The sequence below is a fragment of the Sesamum indicum genome, linkage group LG10 (assembly GCF_000512975.1).
Source record: "Sesamum indicum cultivar Zhongzhi No. 13 linkage group LG10, S_indicum_v1.0, whole genome shotgun sequence".
Classification (NCBI taxonomy): domain Eukaryota; kingdom Viridiplantae; phylum Streptophyta; class Magnoliopsida; order Lamiales; family Pedaliaceae; genus Sesamum; species Sesamum indicum.
Genome location: NC_026154.1, coordinates 13,884,659 through 13,901,012, shown reverse-complemented (window position 1 = coordinate 13,901,012; position 16,354 = coordinate 13,884,659). Strand labels below are relative to the sequence as shown.

Sequence of the window (16,354 nt, the reverse complement as noted above, 5' to 3'; positions counted from 1 at the left end):
TGCATAGCAGATTTTAAGTTTCTTTTTTCTGGGTTGATGAAGTTTGAATAAAGTGCCGACTTGTCAGGGAGGAAACATGGTGACATCATGATACAGTATGTATGGGTTCCTTTTTCTTGAATTATTTGGATTTCGCTGATGTGTTTTAATAGAAATGTTACTGCAGAGGAGTGCCCAAGCTTTCCTTGATTTTTTTGGATTATATACCCATATGTTCCAGGGATCATTCTGTGACTTTTTATCCTATTATATTTACAGTTCTTGAAGAACTATTGATGGACCGCATTCTCCTTTTGTGGCTAATGTTCTTGGGTTTGTGTCTGAGATCATCTGCATTGTAATGGGCCTTAAGCTCTTCAACAAATTAAAATCATGCGCCTCTATAGAATTTCTTTATTGATCTGACTGTGCTGTCACTGAAAGAGCAATATGTGCCCATTCACCCACAAACTTTTCCAAGAGTGGGTTCTTTCCAGCTGTTACACTACCATGATTGTTAGACATGGAAGCATAAGCCTATCTTGTTATGTTTCCTTGAACATTCCAAATCCTTCTCATCAATGGTCTTATATACACCATCACAGCTAAACTTTCCATACTTGTCCCATTGTTGGCTTTTTTATGTGAGCTAATTTATTTCAAGTCTTGTATATAAGGTACCTTAGTCAATTAAGGAGGCTAGGGAAACCAAAAAACACATGCCTAATTCTCATGCTCGTGTTCCACTGGATACATTTTGCTGATCCATTAATTCATATTCACAAAAGTACTTTGGAGGGTGTTTGACGGTGTCATGTAAGCTCCTTAAAGTATTTTATAAGATGTTAGAGGAGAGATAAAAATGTCTGGCTGCAATTTAAGGGATGAGCTTATAAACTACCAAAATAAAGTCTTATAAGGTCCTTAAGAAAAAAGGTTAAGAGATCTAACTTATTTTGTGAAATTGTAATCAATTTCTTTAGTCTAGATTAAAAAATACCATTGCTAACATATAATCTCTAAAATCTGTTACAAGATATATGAACTTAAATGATAGTTTGAACCCTAAATCAAACACCCTCTTAATATGAATTTCACGATCTTGCATGAGCTTGTCCAACTCCTGAACTGAAGGCTGCGATGATATTCCTTAATGTTAGTAAAAAAAAGCAATAATGTTGGCTAATATCTGGTATTAAAAGGTAAACATGTCAAACGAGAGGTTCTTTGATCTGCTTGATGTTGTGAATGTTGCTGCAACTTATATGTTCTTTATTGATGGGTATTTTTGAGAAGCTGTCTGGTTGTTCGCTAGTATGATATTTTGTTGCCTGGTTTTGCCAGTATGATATTATGTTGCCTAGTTTTGAAGCATGAAATGTAGTTCTCCAATGCTATTATATATGCACAAGGAGATGAATAGGGCAGACTAAGGGGAAGAAATAGAAAAGCAAACAAGTAAAACTTTACATGATATCAATGCAGAATTCAAGTTACACAGAATTGCATGCCATAGTTGCAATTATGAGCATGTCTCAGGCAGCCAAAAGGGATGTTTCTCTTTTGTAAGTTCAACTGAATCAGATACATGGAACTTACATGTGTCCAAGCTTTTGTTACTTCTTTAGCAAAATAAAATTCATTCATTTATCTAATAGAAATTGCAAGAGCAAATACATGCAGATAACAGCTAAGCATGGGTGAGACTAACCATGTCTGCAATTTTAATTTACCGTATTTATCCACTTCTTCTGTCTCTATGCCTTTTGGCTTGTTCTGCTGAGGCGTCTACTCATGACTCCATTATGGAATAAAAGGCATTTAGCTTCAGTAAATGTATCCAAGAAAAAGTTTAAGCTTGGATGCTGCTAGCTTCTTAGTTGATTGCTAATATATTACTGAAGAGTTTTGGGGTTCTGTTTTTCTGGAATGATATATTATCCAGTCATTATCTCTCAAATTTAGAAAGACCTGTAGGACTTGCAATATTGACAAAAACTTCTTAAATTCTTGTTAAGATTTTCCCATGAACGGCTACTATATCATTGGTGCTTAATAACTTGGCTTATCAAATCAATTACTTGTCATGCGCCCTTTTTAATTGGTTACATTTAGTTTCATCCCTGATGAGACATGCTTTATGTACAGGACAATGTCTCTTCTGATGATTTGTCTGGACACCACATGTAGGGAAGCCCAGGTTGCTGAATGCAGCATTGCAAGAAAACCATGTTCTGGTTGGACTAGAAGGTGGTTTGACCAGAGATTCAATTTGACTTTATTTTGAGTGTGAAGGACTTGAATGCATCGACATATATCTTGTGAGTGTCAAATTACTCACACTTGTTACTTTGCTTATTGCAATATAGATGTTAATATGCTATTTATGAAATTACCATTAATACGATAATTTCATGCGGATGCATGTGGTTAAATATTTTGTGTAGCTTGGTAGTGCGTCTGTTTTGGGTTGAGGATGCTACTTTGTTACCACTCATTATAAGCTGCATCGATGTCTATGAAACTCCTTATGAAATGCTCTGTTTCACTGTAGTTCTTTCTGTTACTCATCCTTAATAGGTATAGCTTATAATAGATCTGGATTCGTCTTCAATCCTGTTCACCATCTTTTCGCTGTTATTGATAAGTTGATATCACCTATTCTACCTTGTTAATGGTGCTGCTCTTTGCAAACACTATTTTGCTAGTGCTTACACACTGTTTTCTATTTGTGTAAAGTTACCTCATGAACTAGTGGTGTGAAAAACCTGTTGCTTTTATTGGAGGAAGAATCTCTTTTTGCTAACTTCTCAAAATTTCGGTTATATCAAGAGTCAAGACTAGGAAGTTAATGTTTAGGAACTTGTTTAATTAAGGTTGACACTGCTGGTTGGTTGAAGGGACAGAACAGGAGAAGGGGATAGAATCTTTCAGCATTATGCATTTGATGTGACATCTCATGTGGTTGCTTCAGTTCTAGATGATGAAGAGTTACTTTGTATGAAATGGTTTGCGTCTGTATTAGTTGGTTAACTTGTCAAGTTCGGTCCTAGTCCTTCTCTTTTACTATACATGCATGCTCATTTCTTTGTTGGTAAAATAAATCAAAGTTGTATGATTTATTTTTGCAAAATTTAAGCTATCCAACCGAAAGAACATATGCCATTTTATCTTACAGTAGACACTTTGCAATTGAACAACTCATGCATCTGTTTTCAGTTCTAGGTAAATATCTCTATATTACAATAACTCTTCATTGCTGTATGCTTGCATATGGTTTATTCTCTTTAACACATTCTTCTTTAGAGGTATTCATTGTTATTTTGGTTCGCAATAACCGGACTTAATAGGATAATAGGTTCATCGTATACGTCTCTTTATCTTTTTAGCTAATGACAATGCCCTTCCAAAACATCATATGTTATTTTACTGCTTTACATTTTGTCGAGTAAAGACCTGGAAGTTAAATGCATTTTGAGTGTACCCCTTCTCCAGTGCAGCTTTCTATCTGCGGTACCTATCCAACTCCTAGCTGTGGCATTACAACCGGTGATCTGCATAATAATATATTACTTATATAAAGAATGATAAAAGTGCAGCTGATTCTGGGATGGTTATTTGACCACAAGAAGAAAAGAGAGATACAAATGGTTGTAGAATGAGGACTAGATCACATCCACGAATATCGATGTTAGGTGAGAATATTCCTCTCTCTGAATGTAGATAATTCTGCTGTTCTATCGGATCATGGTAAAATATTCATTCTGGGATAGCTTCTGGTGGTGTGAAGAAATGACAGTTGAAAATATTATTTTTCTTGCATTGTTGAATTTTATTGGCAGGTGACTGAGACACCTGCTGTACTCTTTTAAGCCCTTGAGCAAACATGATGCTCCATATAGTTGATGCATATGAAAAGTGGCAGCTCAGATTGCCACCGGTCACCTTAACTACTGGCTATGCAAGGTTCCTGAAATCCTCCCATTCTTCTGCAGCCCTGCAATCTACATCTAAATTTCAAGTTAAACTTCTGACGGCTTTCAACGTGGAGGTCATCATAACACATTCTTGGACAGCTCAATCAACCCAAACCAAGATAATATTTCACTCAAGGTGAAGGCTTGAGTTTGATAACCAACTTTGTTGCATTTATCAGCAAGCAAGCTCACCTCGGACACAGACCTGAGATTCTTAACAAAGTCAGTCAAGGAAGACTTTGAACGTGGGCGGAATATCCATCCATTTGCTACAAAGAAAAGAATGTGTGTCAAGTTGCCACGTTGTTACGATAAAAGCATCAGCAGCAAGAACACTGGCCTGCTGGAAGAATGACCGGACTAATAGGGCCTGAAAAAGGAAGCAGCACCGCTGTCCTATAGTTTGGTTCAGTGGCAAGGAGGACAATGACATCCCAATGGGCTTTCTTCCAGGAACCTATTAGACAGTCTGGTCTGAAATGATCTGGTGTGTATCATTTTATCGATTGAGAGGATGTTTAGCTAAGTTTATTTAGAATACTTTTTATACTTCTGCATTTTTGTCAGATGTTTTTGAAGTTGATAATTTGTTGATTTTTATGTTAACCGTAAGTTCTTGAAGTGTTTAGACAGAACATAATTATGTAACTTATATAATGTTATTAATGATACTTTTATATAATTAATTTAAAGTTAAGAATTCTTTATTTTAAAATTTATAAATTCATATCATAATATTTTATTTTGGGACTTTATAAAAAATGCAATTTAAGCATTTATTAACCCTCCAAACCATTTACGAGGTGTCAATAATCTAATAAATATTCATTAGAGAAAATTAGAGTGCATATTGTAAGATATTTCACATCTAATTTTTATTGCAACAATTGATTTTCTCAAATAATTAATAGTATATAACCCTAGCTAGAATGCTGATTGGACCAGGCAGCACTACAACTTACTGTGACTTGTCACTTTTTCAAATTTAATTCGAAAGTCAGAGTCAATATTCCGTGATTCAAGTAATTTCTTAATAAATTGTATTTTATCAGTACCATAATTCAGTAGTTAACTCATTAATTTTCTATTTAATGTCACGTACGAATCCCACTTAGATATTATTTGCAATAACTTCTATTTTTAGAGTGTGAAGAAGTTATAAATAAAGTTGTTGATGAGGCTTAGTTTAATTGTGAAGTTAAGGTCTCATAATTTTAAAATTATGAGTTCGAACCCACCAACGTGTGGGATGTTTCTACTTTAATAGTAATTATAGTTATATTTTTAGGGATAATTATGTAGACTTTTTGTGATTTGAAAAATTGTACCTAACACCCTTGCAGTTTGTTTCTGTCTAACAAATAAGTTCCCCCGTTGGTCAAAAAACTGAATTTGCTGATATTAACAAAAAAAATTGAATAAAAATCGATATTTGCCCACAATTGACTTATTGCGGGTCAAATAATTTTTCTCGGACTAAACATACCTCCTCACATGCATTAACGCGTGGAGATGTATAAGAGTAATTTGATCATAAAAAGATTTATTTAATCTATAATAAGTCAGTCGGAGTTAAATATAATTTTTATTTTTTTTATTAATATCAGCAAATTCGATGATTCTAATTAACAAATGGACTTATTTGTTAGACGGAAGCAAATGGGTGTTAAATGTAATTTTCAAACCATAGGGGATCTATATATAATTACATCAAATCTCCGGAGAGGAGAATGTAATTATCCCTATATTTTAATAATATATGATTGTTATTGTCGTTGATTAGTTGTTAGATATTGATATTTGACATTGATCATTATAATTGACTTATTCAAAAAAATAATAATAATTCATCGCTTTCTCTTAAAAAAAAAAAAAAGAGTTATCGAGAAATTATAAATTAAGTACTAGTGAATGCTGAGAGCGCTTCAAAATTAATTTTAAAAAAAAATGAAATTTGGGGGATGTTTGTAAGAAGAAGTACTTAATACTTATAATTTTACCAATTATATATGCTAAAAAAGTTGATTAGGAGCTGCTTATAATTTTTTTTGCCTAAAACAACTTTATTTTAAACAATTCAAAAATAGTATATGTAAATAAAAAGCAATGATCTTGTAAGTTTATTTTCAACGATAAGTTGATAAATACCTATTTTAAATAATTATAAAAACACCTCTTAAGAATTGAGACATTGCCACTTTATACGAGTATATAATGGTGACTGATTTATAATACTTGATTCAATAAAAATTGAATGTAATTCCTAATATGTTGGTAGGACTGTAGCGACCAAGTTTGACAATCTCCCGACAAACTTTATTAAAAAATCTATTATATGACAATTAAATTTCTGCTCTTAGGATAGCCATAAAAAACTTAATCATGTAATTTTAAAAATTATTAAAAAAAAGTCTCTCATATAAATTAAAAAACTTAATCAATTAATTTTTTTTTTTGAATTTTCTCTAGCTTAATTACTCTATAGGGGCCATAATTTTATTTGCATTTAAAACTATATTAATACCTAAGTACCACCTTTGAAAATATTTAAATTCTTAGGTTTAGAACTTAGGTTTGTGAAAATAATATATTTGAGCCTAATGTTCATTAATTAGTACATTGCTTATGCTTTTAATTTAATTTATCTATAATTGCTACATAACAACTTTCCATTAAGAGCTTTTGCGACTCTTTAACATGCAGATTTATGGCTACTTCCTCCCCTACACTTTTGAGATTACATACTTGTGCATGTATACATATATACATATAAATATGTATGTATATATTTATACGTACGAATCATAACAAATGCAAATTATGATACATTAATATTATCAAAAATACGATCTTATTACAAATGAATACGCTAACTTAAGTTTTGAAACTATTAATAATTAAGCAGTGGCTGATTTTTGGCTATCTTATAGACGTACGTTCTATATATTGGATAGTTATATAATTGAAACAAACCCCACTTTCTATAAATTAGTTCTTGCGGTATGTTGTTTCTGCATGGATATAATAAATAATCTTTCATACTTTAAAATATATAATTATAAAGAAGAATAAAATATCTAACCAAAACATCACGTTTCAAAAAAAAAAAAGGAAAGAAATGGGAAAAAAAATCAAATCATAGACATTATCGATACAACAAAAAAATTACAGTGGTATCACGAATCATCATTTGTGAATGAAAAATGCATTTTTTTCTATATTAGTATAGACGAGGCGTGCGTGTCAATCATCCATAGATTCCATACACTTAGTACAGAAAGCAGCTGGTGCAGCATGAATTTTAAGTGGTTTCAGTTATAGTCTAAATATTTATCGGATAAAATCGGATCTTTGGTCCCATACGTTACTGTTGATTTAGTCTCATTTGTTATGGCTTTCTCACATTGCATCTCATAAGTTGAAAATTTTCTTAATCTACTACTTCACGGGCATTTTTCTTTCAAATAATTAATGAAAAATATATGAAAATACTAATGACTTCGTTAATTTTTTCAAGAAAATGATGTGAACTAAAATTAAAAAAAAAATAACTTAAATATGAGAAAATCGTAACAAATGAGACTGAATTGAAAAAAGTCCTAACATATTGGACCATAAATACAATTTTCTCTTATCATAATTTTTAGTTATGACTAATAGTTTTACTTCGCCAACTGAAACAACGATTTTTACCATGATTATTAACCATGACCAAAAGGGAAAAAAAAATAAAGATTATAAAATTTATTGAACGATGCTTATGATAATATTCTTAATTATGTATAGTATAACAACATTGACACCCCTGAGGTTATTTCAAAATACGTAAATATTCCCTATTCTTGTAAAATTACAGCTACGCTCCCTGATGTTATAGTTGTAATTACAATTACACCCCCTATTCAAATACAAAACTTACACAAACACCCCTTAAAAAATATTACACTAACACCACTCAGGGTGTATAGCTGTAATTTTTTAAAATACAGGGACTGCTTGTGTAATTTGGCCTAACCTCAGAAAATGTCAATGTATTTACCTTTATAAATAAGCTCCTATCATATAATATTTGTAGTTAATAAATTTATCTTTTAATTTTCTTTCTCAAACAATTTTAAAATATATTCTTATAAATTTTCAAACACTCCAAAGGCTTTATGCCAATATATATAAATTAAAAAAAAAAAAAAAAAAAAAAAAGAGAAATCACAATAGCCAACAATTTAGATCATAACTGCCCCATACCTATAAACCAATTTTTAAATCATTTTAGCTAATTAATAAGGTGAACTAGACTTTTTTTTTTTTGGATAGTGTACTCTATGATCATCTATTTATTTAAAAACTATCTCTATCATCATTTTAATTTCTTTTTTTCCCTCAACTAAATCTATTAGAATGAGTTTCATTGCTAACAAATGTTCATAATAATTATTTAAAAAGGTGGCCGTCTCTAACTGTTCAATCGAGAACTCACGTGTTTTTAACACGAGCCAGATTGGACCGCGGTGATCATAATTATCGATTGCTTTGTACTTGAAGAGTTTAAAATCATGCCACGTGGACCTATACAAGTACGGACATTTGATTTTATAAATATCTCACAGCTATTTTGAATCATGGCATGCCATTATTACTTTTATCCAAGAAACATGATCGATCCGGACTACCCTCGAAACCATACCAATCTCGATCCCGATCAGAGCAAGTGTGTTACTCTAAAAAATTTCACAAAATGCACACACACAATAACAATAATAATAATAATAATAATAATAATAATGGATTAATTAATTCTCCATCTCCACATATATATAATTCAATTCTTGCTAAATTTTCTCTATTTTTAAATTCAATTCTCATTTAATTAATTAATTAATTACATTCTTTTTTTTTATATATATGAAAGTAAATAGTTTCTCTATGAATTTTGGATATATATACACATTTTCAAGAACACACTAAAAAAAAAACTAGATTTGTACAAGAGTCTAAAAAAATAAACATTGTGTTTGGTTTCATGTTTTCGGATTTTTTGAGATAAAATAAAACACACTCAATGTTTGTTTTTGTACTTTTTACACCTTATCTGTGTGTTTTTTTATTTTTTAATTTTTTATATATAATATATATATACACTTATATATATAATATAAAAGAGACATGATTTAATAATGAACAATACTTTTTGTCTCTAAAAAATACAACTTTAAACATACAATATATATATATATATAGATATTTATATATAAAATATATATAAAAGAGATGATTTGATAATGAACAGTGATTTTTGTCTCCCAAATTCCAACATCAAACCTACACCACTTATTTTAAAATATTTTAAATTACCTCAATACAAATCCAAACATACCATCTATCTCCAACACACACTTATTTATCTCTATTTTTCTCTCTCTATCTCCAAAACACCAAAACAAAACACTTAAAATACAAATCTAAACACTATGAAAGATTTTTAATAGTTTTATATTATTAATTTCAAGAACATCATATATGCTAATATATATATATATATAATTACTTCTCACTAATATCTGGCGATTATGATTTCAAAATACCAAATTTTAAAATATACTTAATTTTTTCTTATCAATATAACTAATTTATTTCAAATGGTACACGTTATCTTTTAAACATCAATATATAATATTATGTAGTTTAACATATATTTTCACTCATGTTCATTACTTGCTCTGCTTTTAATAATGAATATATTGATTTTTATTTTTAAAATCTAATCATATTTATTTGAGTTATCTTAAAATTAGACAGACTATCTTAAAGGATCGAAGTTCTTACTCGAATCAGATGTAATAAAATGCAATTAATCACATAGCAAGTAAATTGGAGCTAACTTTTCACATGACAAGTGTATTACACTTAACACATAACTTATTCAAGTAAACCAACTAATCAAAATCAATGGCTAATTTAATTAGTCATTACAACATTAGAGAAATTAATCCAAAAAAATCCAACAAAAAACCTCATGATAAACCCTAACAAGGAATCCAAAATTATATTACTCCAGAATGTGTCTTTAAGACCATGTTTGGCAATATCAAGAAAAATAGATCAACTTAACATATAACTTACTTACCATTATTACTAGCTTAGGCTATGTATATATATGATCAATTAACTACGTCGCATCTACATAACATATGCATGTGTTAATAAATCCAGTACACGATCATCGATCAGTTACTTGAAAAGGCCGGCGTAGTCTTTCCCCGCCTCCGGAACTGCATTCCAATCCCACAATCTGTCGGAGAAGGCGGCCTGAAATGAGCCGGGGACGACGTTTACAGCTGCCGACTGCGGCTGATGAGGCTGCAAAGTGGAGAAGTTGGAAAGAAGATTCGGGACGATGTTGTTGTTAGGATTGTAATGATCATGATGAGGATCAGCACTTTCGCTGTTGATCAATAAAGATTGTCGTTGGAAGTTCACCAGCTTTTGGAGATCATCGACGGCGTGGGAAGAACTAGTGAAGGAAGAGGGACATGAGTTAGGCTGTTTGGATTGGAGCAAAATCATGGTCTGATTGTTTTCTACTACTGATGGAGTTGTGGACGGGATGTTGGGGAGTAATGTGTAAGAATTCATGTTGTCAGTGCTGCTGCTTGGGCTGGTTTCAGTCAGTTTTGTGTCGTTTTGCTGCGATGATCCGACGTAATTGGGCTGGAATCTTTGTGTTGTGGGGGCGGGTTCGTGGTGATTTCTTGTCGATGACGACGGTGGCCTGGTGGCCGGGAGGGAGCGGGGGAGGGACGGGTGGTCTTCGACTCCAGCTCTTTTGTAGACACGGCAAAGAGAGATTTCGGCCTGCAAGAAATGAGGAGTACTAATTATTAAAAAGAACTTGATCATATATATATGTGAGAGTGTTTGATGAGGTGTTCATGCATGTCTCGTGTTTCTGAGGTGAAACATTAAGATTAAAGTAGAAAGAAGTGTTGAAAGCTTGTGTTCTTTTTGTTGTGGTTTGATGAAGTTAATGTTAGTTCTTAGAGTTAGACTGTGGTGTACGCTATTAATGTCTACACATGAAACTGATGAAGCCCTGATTTTGATCAGATGTTTGTTTTTGCAAGACAAAGAGTAGAAGAAGAGTGAAATCTATGTCATGGGATCTTGCAGAAACTAGGTTTAAATTAGACCAAAGCAAGAAACAATAAAACCTAAGGAAAAAAAAACAAGAAACTCAATCTTTGGACATTTTTGAGATTGGGGTTTCTGTAAGAATCAGAAATTCTAGAGGAAATTCAGAGCCTCAAAAGGATTAATTCGAGAATATTACTATTACTGCTTGAATTTTTCCTTCTGGGATTTCATCATTCTTGATTTACATCCCACAAAAGATCATCAAATTAAGAAGGAAAAAGATCAATCTTCGGACATATTTCACTGCTGGGGTTTCTGCAAAATCAGACTCAGACAGATCATTCCAAAAGGGCTAATGCAATCGTTCTTGATATACAATTAATTACCTTTTGGAGGCGTTCTGTTTCATGGAGAGGCAAGCGGTACTCATTCATGATCCAACTTGTTCTAATTCCCTTGGGAGCCTTACCGGAGTAGAAAACAAGGGTTTTCTTGAGGCCGATGGATCGGAAATTCTCACTTCTAATCATTCTATCCGCACCGGTGGCCTTCCAGTAGCCGGAGGTCGTCACACGGTTCGGCCTATCTCCGTTCCTATACTTCCTATCTCTAGGTACATAGAAGTACCACTCCTTCTCCCCTATCGCAGCCAGACCTAATTCGAATAGGGAATTAGCAAAGAGGGTTTCCTTCATAAATGAAAGACTATCAAATGAGCAAGTATATAAGCAAATCAATATATATACCGGGCAATTCCCAAGGGTCGTAGCGATAAAGGTCTAAGAAAGTGATGAGCTCGACATTGAAGCGTTTGCCCTCCACCTTACGGCGGAGGTAGAACTCGACGAGCTCCTCCTCTGTTGGGTGGAAGCGAAACCCCGGCATGACCACATCGTAGTCATGATCATCGTCGTCTTGCTTGTTGGAGGTGACGTCATCTTGATTGATGTTGTTCATGGCTGATGCAATGGCCATAAAACTATGGGAGAAAACCCTCCTCAATTATTGATGGAGCTGGAAGCCTAGAGCTTCAAAAATAAGTCTTTTTTGAATGTTCTCTAGAGATATATATATTATGCTTTGGGTTGGGGCTTAATTAATTAATACACACATGGAATTATTGTATATATTATGAGAAATTAATGGAAGGGCAAGTGGGGTTTTTTCTTGTGGAGGAGTAGGGTAGGGTAGGGGGATAAGAAAGAGATTGATCAAGAATTGGCATAGCCCAACAAAGTTATTAAAGTCTTGTTCTAGTCTTAGCCTCTCTCTCTCTCTCTCACACACACACACACACAAAATAGGTATAATTTTTTATCCAAATTAAATGCGGCCAAATCAAACTAATTACAAAGTAAGTACAACGCATTTATCATGTGATTGATTATTTTTTCTAAACTGTATGTCAATCACAATAATAATTGTATTACACTTATTATATAATTGATTCAAATTCGATTTAGATTAAACTTTCCACACACAACAAATAGAAAGAAGTCTCTCTCTCTCTCTCTCTCTCTCTCTCTCTCGTACACACGATATATATATATATATAATACATATATTTGTGTGTATGAGAGAGAGAGAGGGGGGGAGGGGGGATGATGGGAATGGTGGTGGAGTTAATAGAAAGATCTACATAAGATGGAGGGCCTACATGAGAAGATGTTGTTATTAAGGTGTTTAATATGGGGAAAGGGACATCACAAGTATTAGGACAGGGTGGCCAAGTCATTGCGCGCGGTGGGTTTGGACCCTTCTTTATTTTCACCATCAGTTTTTGTTATTTTCGATAGTTTTAGGTTGTTTTGGTGACAAATATTTCACATGATTTCCATTTTGTCTCTTTACCATTTCTCATTTCTTCTCTCCCAATTCATCCCCTTTCACACTATTTAATTTTATTACCAACCACTCACTTTTATTACAGTCTAACTCTCTACCCATAAATTTATAATTTTGAGCCTCAAGTAATGAAGGGTGTTTTGTACCAAACCATTTTCGAAGTTTTGTTCAGTAAATTTAAAATATTTGCTCATTCATAATAAAATGGCTTTAATTTACTAACATAATCAGAAAAAAAGCACTCAATTAAGCTGGTCATATGCATTTTTTCTGGCCATTTTGTTCTCAATCTGCAAGATTTTAATTTGCAGGACAAGATTAATAAAATGGATTCATAACGCAACAAAATTGCCACCCCCAATTTACAGGACTAAAATTATATACAATTTTTCCAATTTTTACTATAAAATTGTGTGTATAGTTAATTAGATTATAAAAGAATTGATTGATTGGTTTTTTAAGTATAGTATCTTTTTTTTTTTAATTTATTGTGAAAAATCTCAATTAATATGAAAATATTGTACAAAAAATTATTAAAATTTGGTAAACCAAAATTGGAATTGGGAAAAAATGTCTTGAAAATATGCTGGAGTGCAATTTAATAAAATTATATTTTTAGTCTCATATGATTGAAAATTCAATATTTTCAGTCCTCTACTTTATTGGAATTTAAAAATGGCCCCAGAATCCAGAAAAGTGAAGATATTTAGTCTTCTACTTTACGCAATTTTTAAAATAATCCTAAAATTAAAAAAATTGAACGTAATCAGTTCTCTGTTTTATGGAATTTATGTGACTAAGCATAGCAAGTTTTCTCAATTTCGAGGCCATTTTAAAAATTCAGTAAAGTATATACAAAATGTGTCAAGTTTTTTCAATTTTGAGACCAATTTGAAAATCTTATAAAACAAATGTCTAAAAGTCTCGAATCCCTATTTTATAGAACAAAAAATATAATTTCGCCACAATTTAATTAGTAATTTTGAAATTGACAATAATTCAAAGTCCCAGTCTCTCTTTGTGTTTATTCATATATACAACTATTTAAATATGTATACATATATAATATGAGAAATTTCTTTCTTAATTAACTTATCACTGATTTTAGCGTCAATTTTTTTATATTTATTAAACCATTTTTTATTGCTATATAATATATATGTATATATATGAAAGCTTCTTAATTAATTAATTAATTAGTCTGCAGTCATAAATTAATTAATAGGGAGGGCGATTCTTGAATAAGTTCATAATGTTATATATCTCCATATCTAATATTTAAATAATTATTGCAAATATACTAATTTAATTATGCCAACCGTCAAGTCCTCCTAATTAAAACCTTTAATTACTTGATCTTTAGAGTTTAATTTAATTATGTCAAATAGACTCCACACATAGGCCACCTTTTTCTTTTCTAATAGGATTATAATATTTAATATATAGGGTGCATTTACTAGTCATAGATAAATATTCTCCATCAAAATATCAATTAATAATATTCAATATATCTTATAATAAATATTTATCGTAATAAAATAATATAATATTGGGGCGCTTCACAATTTTTTTATTAAATGACATTGTGTCGTGTATTGTATTTATTTAGGTAAATTACGACATACTCCCTTAAAATTTTTCAGACGGCCGTTAATTTTAAGGTGATTTGTAATTTGAAGAAATATTTATAATTATAATAAATTTCATAAGAGCCCATTAATTATAATTTAATCCTATTTATTATATATAATTTATATTAAATGACCACCGACATCGAGTGCTAAAATAATGCTACCAAAATCACAAAGTGGTAAATTTTTTTTTTTTTTGAGGGACGATTAAGAGGGTAAGTTGTGAAACGTAAATTAAAAAATTTTCCACATAATATATATATATATATATATATATATATATTAAATGAAATACGAGATGTGATCCCATCTCAGAACAGAAAATTGGTACTAGTTGATTGAACTGAATTAAATAAATCCTCATATTTTGGTACTTAATTTCGAAATTTCAACATCAATACTTGGACAAAACTTTAGATTCTCAATTAATTAATTATAAATCTCCTCTCCAAATTCTCTTAATTAAGGTTTCAGGTCCAGGCGCTTTCATAGTAAGTGATCTAAATCGTGTTTAAATTAAAACACGTTACATATATAATCTAAGTACTTGGTGATATAAGTATGATAGATGATCATACTTTCTCCATCACTACCAAATATTTCCACCATAGATGATAAATTCAAAGTAATATATTTTATTAATTGTTAATTACATTTAGACCCCTCAAAAAATGCAAATTTATACTTTCTCTATAATTTTTTTTTGAAAATTCAACTTACGGTATCCCTCTAAAAATTCTCCGTTTGCACCTAATTCCCTTCCGTTAGGGTTTGAATGAAAAATATTGATGTTCGCAAAGAATTTTACATAAATTTTTTATTTTTTACTCATTTAACATTACCATATATATATTTTTATACGAGCGAAATATTTTTTTACTCCCATGAAATAAAGTCAGAATTTATTTTTGGTACCACAACTATGTCAGGTGATGTTTTTAGTCCCATAAAACTCAAAGTCGCGTTTTTTTAGTCCCAAAAAATGTGATTTTGGGACTAACGCCTTTTTAGTCCCAAACAACTCTCTTCTAGTCTAAGACCATACTGCACATGATTTTTTGGGATAAAAAATGCGTGATTATAAGTTTTATGAGACTAAAAACGCCACCTGCTATAGTTGTGATACCAAAACAAATTCTGCCCTTATTTTATGATAATAAAATCGTCAAAATAATTTATGGTGATATTTTTATTGATACTAAATCGTCATTATATATATATATATATATATATATACGCCACTGGAGCTAGCTACAAAAAATATGAAAAATACTATTTTTAATAAAATATTTTTTTAATCATTTTAATACATAATAATACCAACAATTTTATTATTTACATTAAGTATTTCATCGTTAATACTATTTTTCTCCCCGTACGTATTCGAGTTGAACTTAGTACAACAATTTCTTCCATTTACACACATTATACACGCACTAGAATGAGTAATTATCACATATAAGTATTAATTAATTGATTAATTAAATTAGATTAATTTTTTTCGAAATATTTATAAGTTGGTAGGATAGATGAGTAGCTAGCTAGGGAAGGTGCGGTGAGGTGTGGGGCTTGAGGGGGTAAATACGTTGCTGCACTCATACCATGTTTATCGAAATCAGATTTGATCGAATTAAATCAATTATAATATAAGTGCAATATATTTGTTATATGATTGATTATTTTTCTCGATTTGTACATTAATTATACAATAAATATATTATACTTATTATATAATTAATATAAATTCGATTAAATTCGATTTGAATTAAAATTTTGGCTGAGTTATTGGTA

The 16,354-nt window shown here is 31.1% G+C and overlaps 1 protein-coding gene and 1 long non-coding RNA gene across 5 annotated transcripts in view; one reads left to right on the top strand and one right to left on the bottom strand.

Annotated features, from left to right (window-relative positions):
* LOC105172491 overlaps positions 1 to 4,618 on the top strand; it is a 5,415-nt gene extending 797 nt beyond the window's left edge. The window contains exons 1-4 of one of the 4 annotated variants that reach the window (XR_848657.2): positions 1 to 95; positions 2,128 to 2,300; positions 3,475 to 3,674; positions 3,822 to 4,618. This is a non-coding gene — a long non-coding RNA (uncharacterized LOC105172491). The remainder of the gene's footprint in view (positions 96 to 2,127; positions 2,301 to 3,474; positions 3,675 to 3,821) is intronic. The other 3 variants (XR_848656.2, XR_848655.2, XR_002287891.1) reach the window with 3 other exon arrangements.
* On the bottom strand, positions 9,974 to 12,139 carry LOC105172490 (NAC domain-containing protein 35). The gene is made up of 3 exons (XM_011093940.2): positions 11,834 to 12,139; positions 11,474 to 11,742; positions 9,974 to 10,808 (listed from the first exon to the last, which is right to left on the bottom strand). The coding sequence occupies exons 1-3, from the start codon at positions 12,060 to 12,062 to the stop codon at positions 10,185 to 10,187; spliced, it is 1,122 nt and encodes a 373-aa protein (XP_011092242.1). The 5' UTR covers positions 12,063 to 12,139; the 3' UTR covers positions 9,974 to 10,184.